Source organism: Rutidosis leptorrhynchoides, chromosome 2 (genome assembly GCF_046630445.1).
Source record: "Rutidosis leptorrhynchoides isolate AG116_Rl617_1_P2 chromosome 2, CSIRO_AGI_Rlap_v1, whole genome shotgun sequence".
NCBI classification, from domain to species: Eukaryota; Viridiplantae; Streptophyta; class Magnoliopsida; order Asterales; family Asteraceae; genus Rutidosis; species Rutidosis leptorrhynchoides.
This window is the reverse complement of record NC_092334.1, coordinates 129,827,366-129,843,331: the sequence shown is the minus strand read 5'-3', so window position 1 is coordinate 129,843,331 and position 15,966 is coordinate 129,827,366. Positions and strand designations below refer to the sequence as shown.

General features: G+C 35.9%; 2 protein-coding genes across 2 annotated transcripts; one reads left to right on the top strand and one right to left on the bottom strand.

Moving 5' to 3' along the window:
- Positions 1-2,343: 2,343 nt before the first annotated feature.
- Positions 2,344-2,673, bottom strand: LOC139888267 (uncharacterized). Its single transcript, XM_071871286.1, has one exon. The coding sequence runs from the start codon at positions 2,671-2,673 to the stop codon at positions 2,344-2,346; it is 330 nt and encodes a 109-aa protein (XP_071727387.1).
- Positions 2,674-3,572: 899 nt separating this feature from the next.
- LOC139891397 (protein root UVB sensitive 1, chloroplastic-like) lies at positions 3,573-7,494 on the top strand. The gene is made up of 7 exons (XM_071874361.1): positions 3,573-4,286; positions 5,154-5,429; positions 5,793-5,849; positions 5,947-6,145; positions 6,491-6,606; positions 6,738-6,914; positions 7,009-7,494. Exons 1-7 carry the CDS (start codon positions 3,573-3,575, stop codon positions 7,270-7,272), a joined length of 1,803 nt encoding a protein of 600 aa, XP_071730462.1. The 3' UTR covers positions 7,273-7,494.
- Positions 7,495-15,966: the final 8,472 nt, after the last annotated feature.

Genomic DNA, 15,966 nt, shown 5'->3' with positions numbered 1-15,966 from the left:
GACCGAAACACGGATTACCAAATAACCGTAGATCTCAACCTAGAGAATATATGTTGGTCAATAAATGTCTATCAAGTTAGGTCAGGTCATAGTGTATCACAATCCTAATGCTCGAGATCGACAAACAAAAGTTATCCAAAGTTGTTTCAAAAAGTCAATTTTGACAATAGTTTAACAAAACGAGACGTATCTTATATAAGGATTCATTTACTCAGTTGGTAATACTCAAAAATTCAATTTATCAATCTTACAACCAAGTTGTTTAAATATTAATTGCAGATTCAAAAGCAATTCCAATTAACGTCAATTATAATTCAGTTGATCATATCTTTTAATCCGTTCATCGAAACTATTCGATATATAAATGAAAAGTTATTGATTTTTCACCAGCTTTCCAAAAACATGTATATCATATACCTTTTACCAGTAATATATGTATTTAATTCGTGATCTATTATAAACTGTTTAACAACGAAATTTAGCATACACGTATGTATAAATATATATACTCGAGCACTAGACATGGATACACAATTAATATATAAAAGATAAAATATGAGTGCTTACGTATGAATATTGAGATTCAATATTGTAGGATAGTACGTAGAAGTAACGGAGATGATAAACACTAGGTTTGATTCACAAATATACCCCCGAACATTACCCATAACCTCCTTGGCAATAACCCATAATTTCCTTAGCTCTATCCCGCTTGAAAACCATTTTGAAAGTGACACGCTCAAGACCTCGTCGTAGTATTTTATGTATAATATTACTAATAACACTAATATTACTAATAATATTAGGAATAATAATAATAATAATAATAATAATAATAATAATAATAATAATAATAATAATAATAATAATAATAATAATAATAATAATAATAATAATAATAATAATAAGATTAATAATAAGATTAATAATAAGATTAATAATAATAATAATAATAATATAAATAAAATAAATACTTACGGAGTAATTTAAATAAATTCAGAACCAGAAATGATCGGCTTTTATAGATGTGGCCTGTCCAGGGTTGCCATGCGATCGCATGGCTGGACAGTGTAATTCCCATGCGATCGCATGGGAAGCTTTTCCAGCTCACATATGATTTTGTCATGACTCTTGTCGACATATTTATTTATATTATATTTATAATATATAATTTATATAATTAATTATATATTATATTAAATTCACGTGCATAGTTGACTTGTAATTTTTATTCCGATAAGTCGTACGTCATCACTTGACTTATGTCCCGGTTCCGGATTTTCGAACGTCCTATCGTATACTGAGAAAACTTGTACTTTACGTTTCGTGAATCGTACCTTTGTCAAAATATAGTCTTAAATCATCCGTAAACTATACCACTCGAGGTATAACTTATACATTTGAGTGTTTTGGTCATTTACTTCTATAAATCATCGTCTCGCTATTTGTTAACATATAATACATACATTTTCATTTTGAAATAGTGTATCAATTCACTGTAGCAAAGTCAATTTCACTGTAGCAAATAGTGATTTTCGTAAACACTATAGCATTTTGGGTACTGTAGCAATTTGAAAATACTGTAGCAAATTAGTATTTTACTGGTTCATCTTAAACGCTTTAGTTAACTTATCTAAATATCAATTGAATCAATAAACGAATGTTACTATCGTTTACTAAATAACTTGAAATTATATATATGTATATATCTTTTTAATATACATAAATCAGTTTTTAAATACACATTGCAAGTTATTTATGAATAATTAATATTCCAATTTATATATATATATCTATTTTCAAATAGATGTTCATGAATCGTTGGTCAATAGTCAAAGGTTAACTGAATATATAACATTAGTTCAAAAATTTTGAGAATCAATATTACAGACTTTGCTTATCATGTCGGAAATGTTAATCATACAAAGATTAAGTTTAAACTTGATCAGAAATTTCCGGGTCATCACAATTACTAGAGATGTCTCAAATTATGAAACTTATGTTTTGCATTCGTAAACTTATGTTATTTTTGAGCAATGGTTTGTAATAAGTCTTATGACATGTTATCTTTGTAAAACGTTATCTTTTAATGAATGCAAATCGGTTTTCAAACAGCATATAGTGTTTGACCTTGTGATGATCCTGTTGTTGATGATCCGTACATGATGGTTTTGTACGGGGCATCACAGGGTCGTCCCCGAATAAAGAAGCGTGATCGGGGTTTGGATAAACCCTTAAAGATTCATCGTCCACCAAAGTGATCGGTGGCTCCGGTTGTGGACGCCTCCGAGATGTCATTACGCCTTCCGGGGCACAAAACTTCGGACAACTACGAAGTACTTGTCATGCTTTGTAATGCGTAAAAGGAACACCTTGACGCCTCCGATATTCTTCATGCGCCGCTTCAATGACATCCGAGTCATTAGTTCCACTTCGCCAATTTCTTTTTAATTGATTATAAACACCAATAAAAACTTTGATATCTCTTGACATTTTCGCCCATTTTCCGGTTATTTGCTCGTTGTTCCTTTTGCGATAAGCGAGTTGAGCATAGTTGGCTATAACCGTATTCCAAAACGAATCGGCCGATTGTGAGGTTCCTATTTTCGGATTTTCAGTCACATCGAGCCGACGTTCGGCCAAAATTTCTTCTTCTTCGGGAGTCCAATGCATATTTTGACGTTCGGCTTTTCACTTCCTTCGACTAATTTACCGTTTCCCTTGCTTTTAGCTTTTTATTTTTCGGTCTCGGGTTGTGTTCCGGGTACGCTTTCAAGAGTCGGTTGTGTTAAATGTTGTTGTATGTATGGAAGTTGTTGTTGTTGTGATTGTGAAAAGAATTGTTGTTGGTTAATATGAAATTGATGTTGTGAATAATATGTATTCGTTTTTTGATATTGTAATTGTTGTTGAAATGGTAGTGGTGGTGGTTGAACAAATTGTAGTTGTTGTTGAAATGGTGGTAGTTGTTGTGACGGAACAAATTGTTGTTGTTGAGAAAAACTAGTTTCGCTTGGAGACGAATTGCTAGCTTGGTTCGACGATGAATGATTCGGTGACGGGAATGGATTGTTTAACATATAGTTGAAGAAATCGTTGTTATTTAGTTGAGACATTTGTTTGAATTGAAGGAATGGAAGATTGAGAGTGTTTGATATTGAAAATGTTTGATATTGAATGTGTGATTTTGTTTGTGTAAAGTGGTAATGTGTATAGTATAAGTAATGTATATTAAAAAGATGCATACTAGTCGTTTGAAAAAAAACAAAAAACAAGTGGGGCCCACTTTTCCAGCCATTAGGCTCGTTGCAGGTACAACTGGCGAACCTGGTGGCGGTTTGCTAGTGATGGCCGTAAGCTGGTGGCGGTGGATCACGGAAGTGGCTAATGGTCCACTGCGAGTGGCCTTAGGGCTATCATTATAAATTCTTTTTAAATAATACGGAGTAAAAGATTCTTTAATTGAATTAAATAATTAAATAAAAAATAAAAAAAAGTGTTAAAAGTCCAATTCCCCCAAACTCAGGGTTTAACCACCGTTTGTGACTCCGGGTTTAGACCTCAACCAAACCATGCTTTTCTCGCCGGCGCCACCACCACCACCACCACCACCATCGATCACCATTTCTCCGTCACTTATCCGCTCATACCGCCCCACTTTTCTTCACTGCACCACCAGACCAATCACACCCCATCTTCAACCTTGGAAACCATTACCTTCAATATCACATTATTTCCCCATTTCACAAAAAACCCAACTCAAATTCTCCTGCTTTTCTGGTGGGTTTTCCGGGTCCGGTGGCTCCACCACCGGAGGAAACGGCGGCGGCTCAAGTAATTGGTGGGATCGATGGTTTAATGATGACGATGATAACAATGAAAATCCCCATACAAAACATATATTACTGTATTTATTACTCACCTTTATCCTTCAATTATCTTCTCAAGCTTATGCAATTTCAGATAATAGTAATAATAATGATAAAACTGAAGATGAAAATGAGAATTGGGTATGGGAAGTGAAAGGAGGAAAAAGAAGAAAACTTGTAGGTGATAGTATGACAGATGAGTTTATAGTTCCATCTGTGACGTCGGATTGGTGGTCGAAAACGATGTCGTTTGATGACGTAATTCCGAAAATGTGGGGTGAATGTAGAGAGTTATTTATGAGGTTGATGCTTCCTGAAGGGTATCCGGATAGTGTTACTAGTGATTATATGGAGTATTCTTGTTGGAGAGGTGTTCAGGGTATTGCTGCTCAAGTTAGTAGTGTTCTTGCTACTCAAGTAAGTTTCCAATTTATATTGAATTTTTGGATTTCGAGTTATTGGGATTGAATGTTTATTGGTTTTTGATATTAGGAATGGTTAAAGCTTGTATCTTTTTAGAATAGAGCTTGTAGCTTACTGTTAGAATGTATCTAGCTACTATCCCTGCTGTCATATATGGACTTTCAGTTTTAAATTTTGATGAACCAATATTTACTTTGCTTTATAATCTCATATGTAAATGGTGGAGTGGCACCAGTTTTGATGACATCGCAAGATATGGATGCCACTTTAGCAGAAAAATCTTGTAAAAGTTTAACAATGTAGCAGTTACTTGATGAAAGAGGTCACTGGATGTATTCAGTTGCAAAGAATTGGAAGTTTGGTACATTAAATGGTTCTCTCGTATTTAAGTTAAGTATATACTATAGGAGAACCGGGAAAGTTGGAATCTTTGTATATACTTTGCCCAAATATATAATCTCGTTATGTTTGGAAATGTAAAAGACGTTTTTGGATATTCTTTTCGTGCTAATTTTTGTATATTGAAGAGTAAAATTTTGATAAATTGAAGTGAGAGATAAAACGGGTAAATGGATAAGGTTTTCCATGTTCAAACTAACCGAAGAAGGAGAATATATTTACTAAGATGTACGTGGCTGCTAGTGAGTGCGCTGTCTTGGATGGTTCAAAGTGAGAGATAGTTAAGAATAAATATCATACTAATAGTAGTTTTTTGGTCCTTAAAATATCAACATATGATTGTAAGTGACTGCTGTTTTAGAGTGGTACAAAAATTCGATAAATCTCATGGAGTTTATGAAAATGTAACTGAATTTTGAAGTTTTAAGGTGGTGTAACTAGATTGTTTTTTGTTTTATGTAGTCTTTGTTATATGCGGTTGGTTTGGGGAAAGGAGCGATTCCAACTGCTGCAGCAGTGAATTGGGTGCTCAAGGATGGCATTGGGTATTTAAGTAAAATATTTTTGTCGAAGTTTGGGCGTCATTTTGATGTGAATCCGAAAGGGTGGAGATTGTTTGCTGATTTCTTCGAAAATGCTGCTTTTGGCCTTGAAATTTTAACTCCGGCTTTTCCACATCTTTTTGTCCCGATCGGTGCTGCTGCTGGGGCAGGACGATCTGCAGCTTCACTAATTCAGGTATATTGTAATTAAACTAACTTTGGATGTTTTATGCATTTAAATTCTAGATCTGTTAAAGTCGATTTTACTGCTTGGGCCCGTTCGACATGTTTCACTGTCTGAAAATCTCTTGGCTTAACCATTTGACCCGTTAGAGATATAACATTAGCATATGGTTCATATGATCCATTAGCATGTTAATGGGCCAAATTTGACACCTTTAGTTATTTTATATCAAGATTTCGGGTTTATATTCTCATTGTGTTGCTTTCTTCATAACTTTAGAAGTAAATAATCTATCTACAACAACATTTTTGCATATTTAGGATTATATTCTGGTTAATGTATGACCATGTAGTTAAACCCTTTTTAACATTACAGGCTGCTACCAGGAGCTGTTTTTTTGCAGGTTTCGCTGCTCAGAGGAACTTTGCAGAGGTAATTCCCTATTGCTTATACACGTCTCTGGTACCATCAACATAAAAGATATTTTTTGAAAAAAAATAAATAAATTAATAAAGTTTCAAAAAGACAGGTAATAGCAAAGGGTGAAGCTCAGGGAATGGTGAGCAAGTCAATTGGAATAATGCTTGGCATAGCATTAGCTAATTGCATACAAGCTTCTACACCTTTGGCTCTTGTTACTTTTGGCGTAGTGACTTCGATCCACATGTTTTGCAATCTCAAATCTTATCAATCTATCCAATTAAGGACTTTGAATCCTTATCGTGCAAGTACTTCCTTCCCTCATTCATTTTTTACTTAATCAACTTTTTCTTATTTATGATTAAAAAATTTATAAGGTTTTCCCTGTTCGGGTTACCCGGAGGACGAGTATTTTTAACTCTGATGTACGTGGCCTATCGGGAACAGTCCGTGACCGTTTCCCAAACCTTCTCTGACCACCCCAAGATTTGAACCTGTGACAGAGTTCGGGGCCCCAACTACTGGGCTCTCTTGGGATGGTTTTTTCATATCTATGCTTAAAGTCTAAAACTTAAAATTACCATTTTAACCTTTAGTAATTATTTGATGAGTGTTACTTTACTGAACTCGTTTTCCATCACCGATATATACAGGCTTAGTATTTGGTGAATATCTCCTAAGTGGTCTTATTCCTTCGGTTAAAGAGGTCAATGATGAAGAGCCATTTTTCCCTGCTCTACCACTTCTCAGTCTAAAACCAGCAAACAAAGTAAGTCAACTAGTTCACACGTCTTTTAAGTGTATTTTTCGCTACCTTTTCTAGTTGTACATATTCTAATGTCATTTGTTTCAAAAAAATCTTGATTAAAAAAATTATTAAAATATATATCGTGTCTCCAGGCAGAACATAGAGTACTATCATCCGAAGCCAAAGAGGCTGCTGCTACTATCGAGCAACGTCTAGAGCTCGGATCGAAGCTGTCAGACGTCGTCAAAACGAAAATGGACGCACACGCATTACTTGACTTGTACAATGACCAAGGCTACATCTTAACCGAGCACAACGGCAAATTTTGCGTAAGTAAACTATACTCCAATTAGATATATTTCTCACTTTCTTTACATATCCTATCATAGCTTTAGTAACAATTATTCATGATTGTTTAAACAGGTGATATTGAAAGAGATATGCTCACCACAAGATATGCTCAAGTCAATGTTTCATGTGAATTATCTCTACTGGTTAAAAAAAGAAGCTCAACTAAGATCAGTTAGCACGTTTGACGATTGTGGACCAAGTGGAGTTTTGCGATTATCTTTAGAATATGTAGAAAGGGAATTTAACCATGCGAAACGTGACGGGGAATTTGCGGGGTGGGTCACTGATAGTCTTGTAGCTAGGCCTTTACCTCATAGAATTCGGCCCGATTGCTAATAAAATGTTTTGATAACGTATACGGAAGTTTGTTATAGAGGGATTGGAAAAATAGTGGTTACAGGAATAGTTGAAATTGGAATATGATTAGGGTTACTAGCTGATTGATCAAGGTGTAAATGCAAAATTAGAATGATTCTGGTTTTTAGCGACTCTCTAACTCTTAAATATGTGTGAAGTATTTGGTCCTATTCCTTATTCAACAAACAGTTTTTATTCTAACTGTTTGACTTTGACTTTCTATTGTATGTTTCTCATCTAATCTAAATAAATATACTAAAATAGGATGTTGATGTTGAGTAGTGAATAGTGATTCTATAGTCTATGTTAACCATATGTGAATTTGATGTTGAGTATTGATCCTATAGTTTATGTTAATCATATGTGAATCACTTATAAATGTCAACATTGGTCACACAAATTCAACAACAAAACTCAATTCAGACTCGGTTTGTACTCTGTAGTCCATATAAACAGAATTCCGAATTCGGTTTTCAAGACACCAAATTAAAATGAAAATAAAAAGATAGTTGTGTTTCAACAATAAAACTCGATTATGACTCGGTTTGTACTTTGTAGTCCCATATAAACAACAAATGCTCCCAATATGCCAACATATAAAAAAATACCCTTCTTTTTCCCGGACCGCCATAAACAAGAAAGTCATTGTCATCTAACCGTTGTAGAACTTCTCCCTAGGAGGACGAATTGGTGCAACTTTTAATTCTTGACCTCCAACAAATGATTGTGTGTCCCTACACCAATGATAGATTTTTTGGAAGCCATCTCCTATAACACATGTAGCACCACTTTCTTCCATGAGTTGGCCATTTAGAAACAGTATCAAACCCACATGAAGGACGTATACACATCTATCTTGTTTCTCGGGACCTTTATGATGGGGTATAATTAAAGATGGAATGAAATTCTGTTACTTCATTAAGTAGGTCATTGATTGTCATAAAGCAAACGAAATAGAAACATAAACACCATAGTAAAATCGGGCTATTTCATTACTTAAACGAACGAAAGGGTACTCCGACGTTAACCTTGCTGGCGTGCATTCCAATCTCTGGAGTGAAAGGAAACAAAACTATAACTCGTTCACGTCTGTCACGACAAATACTCCAAATGGTGCAAATCGGTTGTTGCGGATAACTATTAGCATGTTCAATAAATCACCATAAATCGCCTACAATTATTAAAATCAACATGTTGAGGATGACTTTTGATTTCATGATGTGTTGTTCGGGTGCTAACTTGCGATGTGCAGCAAGGTCCCATGATTTAAACCGTAACCCTAACACCTTCAAATACAAAAACCTAAACATGAACAAACCTGCTCCTTCGATGAAACCTATCCCCCAACCGAAAAATCATGGTTACCGGAAAACTGATGAGATTGAGGAAGGAGAATGGGTGCCTGTAACCAGAAAACATAAATCCTCTCCAAACAAACAAAATTTTAGTAACCTAATTCATAAATATGGCAACCCTAAATTCAGATCTTCCTCACCTTTATTCAAAAATCCTTCAAACTCCCTCAATCGCCATGCTACTTTTCCAAATAATATCCCTATCAACCAATCAAACCCTTCATCGTCCATCATGTTTTTTAACTTCCCTGACCACTGGACCTATAACGACCTCCTTTTCTTTTTCAAGAGATATGGAACCGTGACAGATCTCTATCTCCCTTTTGGAAAAACTTTGAGGAATGGGAAAAGGTATGGGTTTGTTCGATATTCCAACATCCATGATTTAGATTTTCTGCTCAAGAGATTAAACACTATATATTTAAATGGAAACTGGTTAAGAGCATATCATGCACATAACCGAAAACCCCATCTGAATATGAATCGTTTTCATGAACCAGCACCTCCCAAACCTTCACGCTTCAGTAACCAAAACCTTGCAAATCCCCCCCAATCAGTCGGACCTAATAAACCTAAAACTCAGTATGTCCCTAAAACCACGAGCCGTGAAACCAACCCCCCAACCTCTGATCCAAATCCCCCTACTACTACTCCAGCAGAAACAATCTCCAACCCCTGGGACAAGCCTCGTATGGTCACGTTAGAACCTGAAATATCAAACAAAAAAATTCTTAGAAAGGCTATTATTGGCGAGATTATTGACATTGATCTTATTGAAGACTTCCCCACTCTTTGCACCGCCGAAGGTTTGTCAAAGTTTAACATCAAATACCTTGGTGGACTCGAAATATGTCTCACTTTCGAGGATGAATCAACTGTTAATACTATACTAAGTGAGGATAACCATATTCTCAAAAGTTGGTTAAAAAATATTCGTAAAGTCGATGACAAATGTTTCAAGTCAGCTAGATTATCTTGGCTAACGATCAGAGGCGTCCCAATCACTTGTTGGTCAGAAAAAAATTTCAGGAAGATAGCCGGGTGGTTCGGTACGATTCATGATGTCCATAATTGCGAATTTATCGGTAACCAAAATCTTGTAACGGCCAAAGTTCTCGTCAAATTATGGGGTGATAAACTTATTAATACCACAGTCCATGCAAAAGTCGATGATGGAAGTATTCACTACATTCATGTAATCGAGGATGTAAAAGGAATTATTGAAATTGAGATGAAGGAAATGGAACATGATTCGTCTGATAACAATACCAACATAGAAGATGATAATGAATCAAATCATGCTTTCTACGAAAAAGACGATACCGATGATGATGTTTGGCAACCGGAAAACGACTTACCGGCCGACGAGGGGGGCAGCTCAAATTTATTTGCCACGTCAGCTAACTTTAATGACGAGATTAATGTTGAGATTAATGATAACGTTAATGGAACTCTAAAAGCTGGCCTTGAAAATACCCATATTCGTTTTCCCCAAAGTGATAATGAAGAGTCAAGCCCGGTAATCGAACCCCCTAAGTATTACTCGGTAAATGAAACCTCATTCAAGTCCACTGTTAATGAAAAGATTACCAACCCAATCGATGTTTTTGATTCCCCTAGCCCATTTGCTGATAAGCCCAATGATATATCTGATTCTATTTCTCACGTAGCCCAATCTGTTAGCCTCCCGGCACAATCAAGTGACAAGGAGAATGCATGCCCGTTTCAATCTGTCCCTCCTCAACCTTCTGATGTCTTCGTGTTTACTACATCTTCGTCAGACCATGTCAATTCTGCTTCTCCTGTACACGAGTGCACATATCACCCTTCTGGTATGCCAAGCAAAAAAAGAAAAACTTCTTCAACCGACTCAGTCTGGTCCACCATAAGAAAATGGAACTCAACTTCTCGAATTCTTAAGGCAAGGTCTCAGGCCAGGAACCCTAATCGAAAGAAGATAAAAATTAAAACAAATCAACCATCATCTTCACGTAACTCGGATCCTAGAGGTAACCACATATCAGAATCATCACTAAATATCGAGGATGTAGGTGAAATCCTGGGTTTATCACGGAAACAGCCTTCTTCCAACCTTTGAGGTAACCTCTGATTTTTGTTTCATTTTTTCGTGATTCTAATCTGTTAAATATGAAGATAGTATCCCTTAACATCAGAGGTCTAGGTCTTAAAGATAAAAATAAATTCAATTGGTTCAAACGGGTTTGTGATAAACAAAGGCCAAACGTAATTGCCCTTCAGGAAACAAAAGCCGAAAAAATCTCGGAATATTGGGTGGAAAAGGTTTGGGGTAGTAGTGATTATAAATACGCTTTTAAAAAATCAAAAGGTGATTCGGGCGGGATTATTACGATTTGGGACCCTAATCTTTTTAATGCTAACCGTGTTGTTGAGTGTGACTCCTTTATTGCGATAAAAGGATTTTGGAAAGATGTAGGTACCGAGATCATTCTTGTGAACATTTACGGTCCTCATTCTGATTCAGAAAAAAGAAAGATGTGGAACGATCTTAATGACATCCTGAAATATGATGGAGCTATGTGGGCTCTTTTTGGCGATTTTAATGAAGTAAGGTACTCATCGGAAAGGAAAAATACGGATTTTTGTGAAAGACGGGCCAAACTCTTCAACGATTTTATCAAGGAGAACTCATTGCTAGATCTGCCTCTAGGTGGAAGAACGTACACCAGAATTAGTGATAATGGAAAGAAATTCAGCAAACTTGATAGATACCTCGTCTCGGAAAACCTCATCCTTCAATGGCCAAATTTAAACGTTTTGGTTTTGGATAAAAAACACACGGATCATTGCCCGCTTCTCTTAAGAGACGGTGACATCGATTTTGGACCTAAACCGGTGAAAGTTTTCGATGAATGGTTAATGCACGAAGATTCGCTCGACATCATCAAAACAACTTGGAACAAAAATACAAATAGCTCCAAACCTGATTGCATCTTTAGAGATAAGCTCAAGTTAGTCAAACAAGAACTGAAAAGGTGGTATTCGACTTCTCATGGTAAATTGAAAACTGAAATCGAAGAATTAACGTGTGTGGTCACTGAATGGGAAAAGAAAGCCGAAACTTCCAATCTAAATGATGAGGACTACAACAATTGGATGAAAGACAAAGAAAATCTCCTCCAAAAAGAGAAATCTCAATTAGAAATGCTTAAACAAAAATCAAGATTCAAATGGGCTTTAGAAGGAGACGAGAATAGCAAATTTTTCCACTCCTACATTCGGCGGAGGAATCAGAAAAATAATATTCATGGCATCAACATTGGTGGGGTATGGAATTCTAATCCCTTATCTATTAAAAATGAAGCTTTTTCTTTTTTTCAGGGACTTTTCAAAAAGAATACCTCGGAGTCATGGATGTTTGATAATTGGGACGGGCCAAAAATTGAAGCACCCTCGGCCGAGGCTTTGGAGTCTCCCTTTACTGAAACTGAAATTCTCGATGCTATTAAGAGTTGTGGTAGAAATAAGGCGCCGGGACCAGATGGCTTTAATATCATGTTTTACATCAAATTCTGGGACATAATCAAAGAAGATCTTATCAAGGCTCTTAAGTGGTTCTGGGAAACGGGATCCATTTCCAACGGGTGCAACGCCTCTTTCATCACTCTCATCCCAAAGGTCAATGATCCTCTCAATTTCTCTAATTTTAGACCTATTAGTCTCATCGGGAGTTACTACAAAATTCTTTCCAAACTACTTGCAAACCGAATTCGCAAAATAATCCCGAGGCTAATAGGTGACGAACAAAGCGCCTTTATCTCTAATAGATATATACTTGATGGTGTCTTAATTGTTCTCGAATCTTTAGAAGACCTTAAATCTAGAAATCAAAAGAGTTTTATATTTAAAGTTGACTTCGAAAAAGCTTTTGATTGTCTAGATTGGGATTTCCTTAGATCAATAATGTCTTCAATGGGGTTTGGGTCTAAATGGGTAAAATGGATTATGTCTTGCCTTAATTCTACATCTATTTCTGTTTTAATCAATGGTTCACCCACCGACCAATTCTTTCCCAGAAGAGGTGTAAGACAAGGGGACCCTTTATCCCCTTTCCTTTTCATCATTGAGGGCGAAGGATTAAACCAACTTTTAAAAATTGCAACAAACAAAAAACTAATCAATGGTGTCGAGATTGGAAAAGATAATGTTGTTTTGTCACACCTCCAATATGCGGATGACACAATTATTTTTAGAAAATGGAACAAAGTCGAGGTTAAAAATATTTTGAAAATTCTTAAATGTTTCGAGGATCTATCGGGCCTTAAAATTAATCTCAACAAAAGTAGTGTTTATGGTATTCGTACGACCACTTCCGAACTTGCTAGCTTAGCTTCGTGGTTTAATTGCAAAGAAGGGTCTTTTCCATTTAGCTACCTTGGGCTCCCAATTGGGGCTCAAATTTCTTCGTATAATACTTGGGCTCCTATTCTCGAAAAGTTCAAAAAACGTTTATCGGATTGGAAAGCTAAATCTATCTCTTTTGGAGGTCGTCTCACGTTAATTAAAGCGGTGTTAACTAGTCTCCCACTTTATTATTTTTCACTTTTTAAAGCACCTGCTAATGTAATTAAAGAACTTGAAGGGTATCGTCGTGATTTTTTTTGGGGGGGATCTCAAGATGAGAAAAAAATGGCTTGGGTTAAATGGGAACAAATACTTTTACCTTACGAATTTGGTGGTTTAAATGTTTGCTCCTTAAAAATTAAAAATCTTGCACTCCTATCCAAATGGTGGTGGAGATTCCTCTCGGGTGAAAACGTTTTTTGGGTTCGCATTATCAAAAGTATTTATGGAATTGGCGGGGGTTTGGGATGTTGTACCTCGATACCCGGGAACAAATTGAAAAATCTTTCGGGTCGCCCTTGGTATAATATTATTAAAATCGAAGACACCCTAACCAAGTTAGGGTGTAATCTCTCTAACGCTTTTGTCAAAGATGTAGGAATTGGTGCGGATACGAGATTTTGGATTGATAAGTGGATGGGCGACGTACCGCTCAAAGACGCATACCCGAGACTTTTCAAACTCGAGGCTACACTAGAGGCTTTCATTGCCGACCGTTTGGATGTAACGGTTAATCCGTTGATTTTCAAATGGAATTGGTCCATGCCCCCGAGATGGCGTACTGAGGATGAACTTTTTGCTCTTATCGATTCCATCAGAGCACACCCTTTTTCTCATTCTCCTGCTACCCAGTCTCATCCTTCGGCTGGCCCGTGGTCCTGGAAACATGACCCGTCGGGTCTGTTCTCCACCAGCTCGTTGGTCCGATTACTTAGCTCTCTAGCCGCTGAAAAAGTTCTTTCTTCACCACCCCAGCCTACGGACTTTAACCCACTCATCTCGCAAAAAATTGGTATCTTCATTTGGAGGGCGAAACAAAACAAATTGCCCGTTAGAGTCGCGCTAGATAAAAAAGGTATTGATCTCCACTCATTGAGATGTCCGGTTTGTGATGATGATATTGAAACTCTACATCACACGCTCCTAACTTGTAGTTTTGCCAAAGACATTTGGGAAAGAATCCAAAAGTGGTGGAATTTCAATCATCTACCTATCTCATGTATTTCCGACATTGCACAAAGTTCAAATCCGTTTTTAAACTCCAACCATGGGGTATCCATATGGCAAGCTACGGTTTGGGTCACATCCTATCATATTTTGACTCACATAAATGCCCGTACTTTTGGAGGTAATTGCCTTAGCTCCTCAAAGACCGTAGCAGAAATTCAAAGCAAATGTTTCGAGTGGATAAACGCCCGTTGGAAAAAAGGATCGCTAAATTGGTTAACGTGGATCACGAACCCCAAAAGTTTTGATGCATCACTCGCAAAAGTAGGTGTTGGTTAAGGTAGGTTTTTTATGTCGGATCCTGCTGAATTATTACTTAGAGGAGTCTAAGTGGTTTAGGCTCGATTGCTTTGTCGCTGCATTAGATCAGCACTGTATTTCGGGTCCTAATCCGGCTTGTTTTTATACAAGTTGATCCCACTTAGTAGTAACCGGCGGGTGAAGGCTTTTTCCTATCAACAATTAACCATACACACTGTCTATATTCTCGCGTTTGCTCTAATTTTTAAGCATTTTTTTCGTGTTAGCTGATAGCTCTATGATTGTAGCATTATTTGTATATTGGCCTTAGGCCCTCCTGGTTGTATCTCTTTTTATTAATATAATTTGTTGGCTTTTAAAAAAAAAAAAAAAAAGGTCCCATCCAAAGTTGTGTGGACGAATTCAACGATGGTACTTAACTCATTGTTGTTGTCTGCGGCAGACATCTCATTAATCTTGATATTATTAACTTTTGAATTAATGTAGAGAAACACAAGTTGGTTTTGCCTAATATTAATTAGATACTCCTTATAATTTTGGAATCTAAAAAAGGTATTTTAGTAGGATTAATGAAAAAAATAAAAGGTTTTTTAAAAGGAATGTGATACTGATTCGCCACTATATTTATTATGAGTTGTCAGAAGCTTTCATTGCCAAACAAGATTTCATTGACATTATGCAATTTGGTATAGTTAGCAGGATTTCTCCTTCCCTAACAAAATATATATCAGCTTCACGACTACTTCTAAATTTAGGAACAACTATTGTTAACACAACAATACTTGAAATACAAACTAAAAATAAGTAAATTATATATTGTTTTGAAAAGCCAAAGGAATTATAATAATTTATGAATGAATATTATCATTCTTTTGACTTTTTAAACAAAATATAGTATTATTTTCTGATAGGAGCATGTGGAGGAGTAGAATTAGAATAATTGGGTAAGTTTTTTTTTTTTCAATGTGTTTAATACATTTATTATACAACTACATATATAACTATAACTAGTTATTCTATAGCTACACTATATATACCCCTCCATATAGTATATATGCACCTGTTTCTATTTATATGTATTTAGGCTATACATATGTACCGCTGCATATGTTGGTACCTATATATGTACCTATGTATCTATGTAACATGTATTGGTGTATGTATGTTTGTCTGTCTTGTTTCTGTACCTAGGTATATATATCTACGAATGTATCTATTAGTATATATGTTTAAGCATGAGTTTTTTTTTATCCATGCTCATGTGTGGTGTGTGTGTGTATATATATATATATATATATATATATATATATATATATATATATATATATATATATATATATATATATATATGTATATGTATGTATTTATTTTGTTTGTCTGTATGTCTACTTGATTTTAAATGGTTTTGTGCTCGGTATGATCCATGCTATTTGCCGTACTGTTGTGC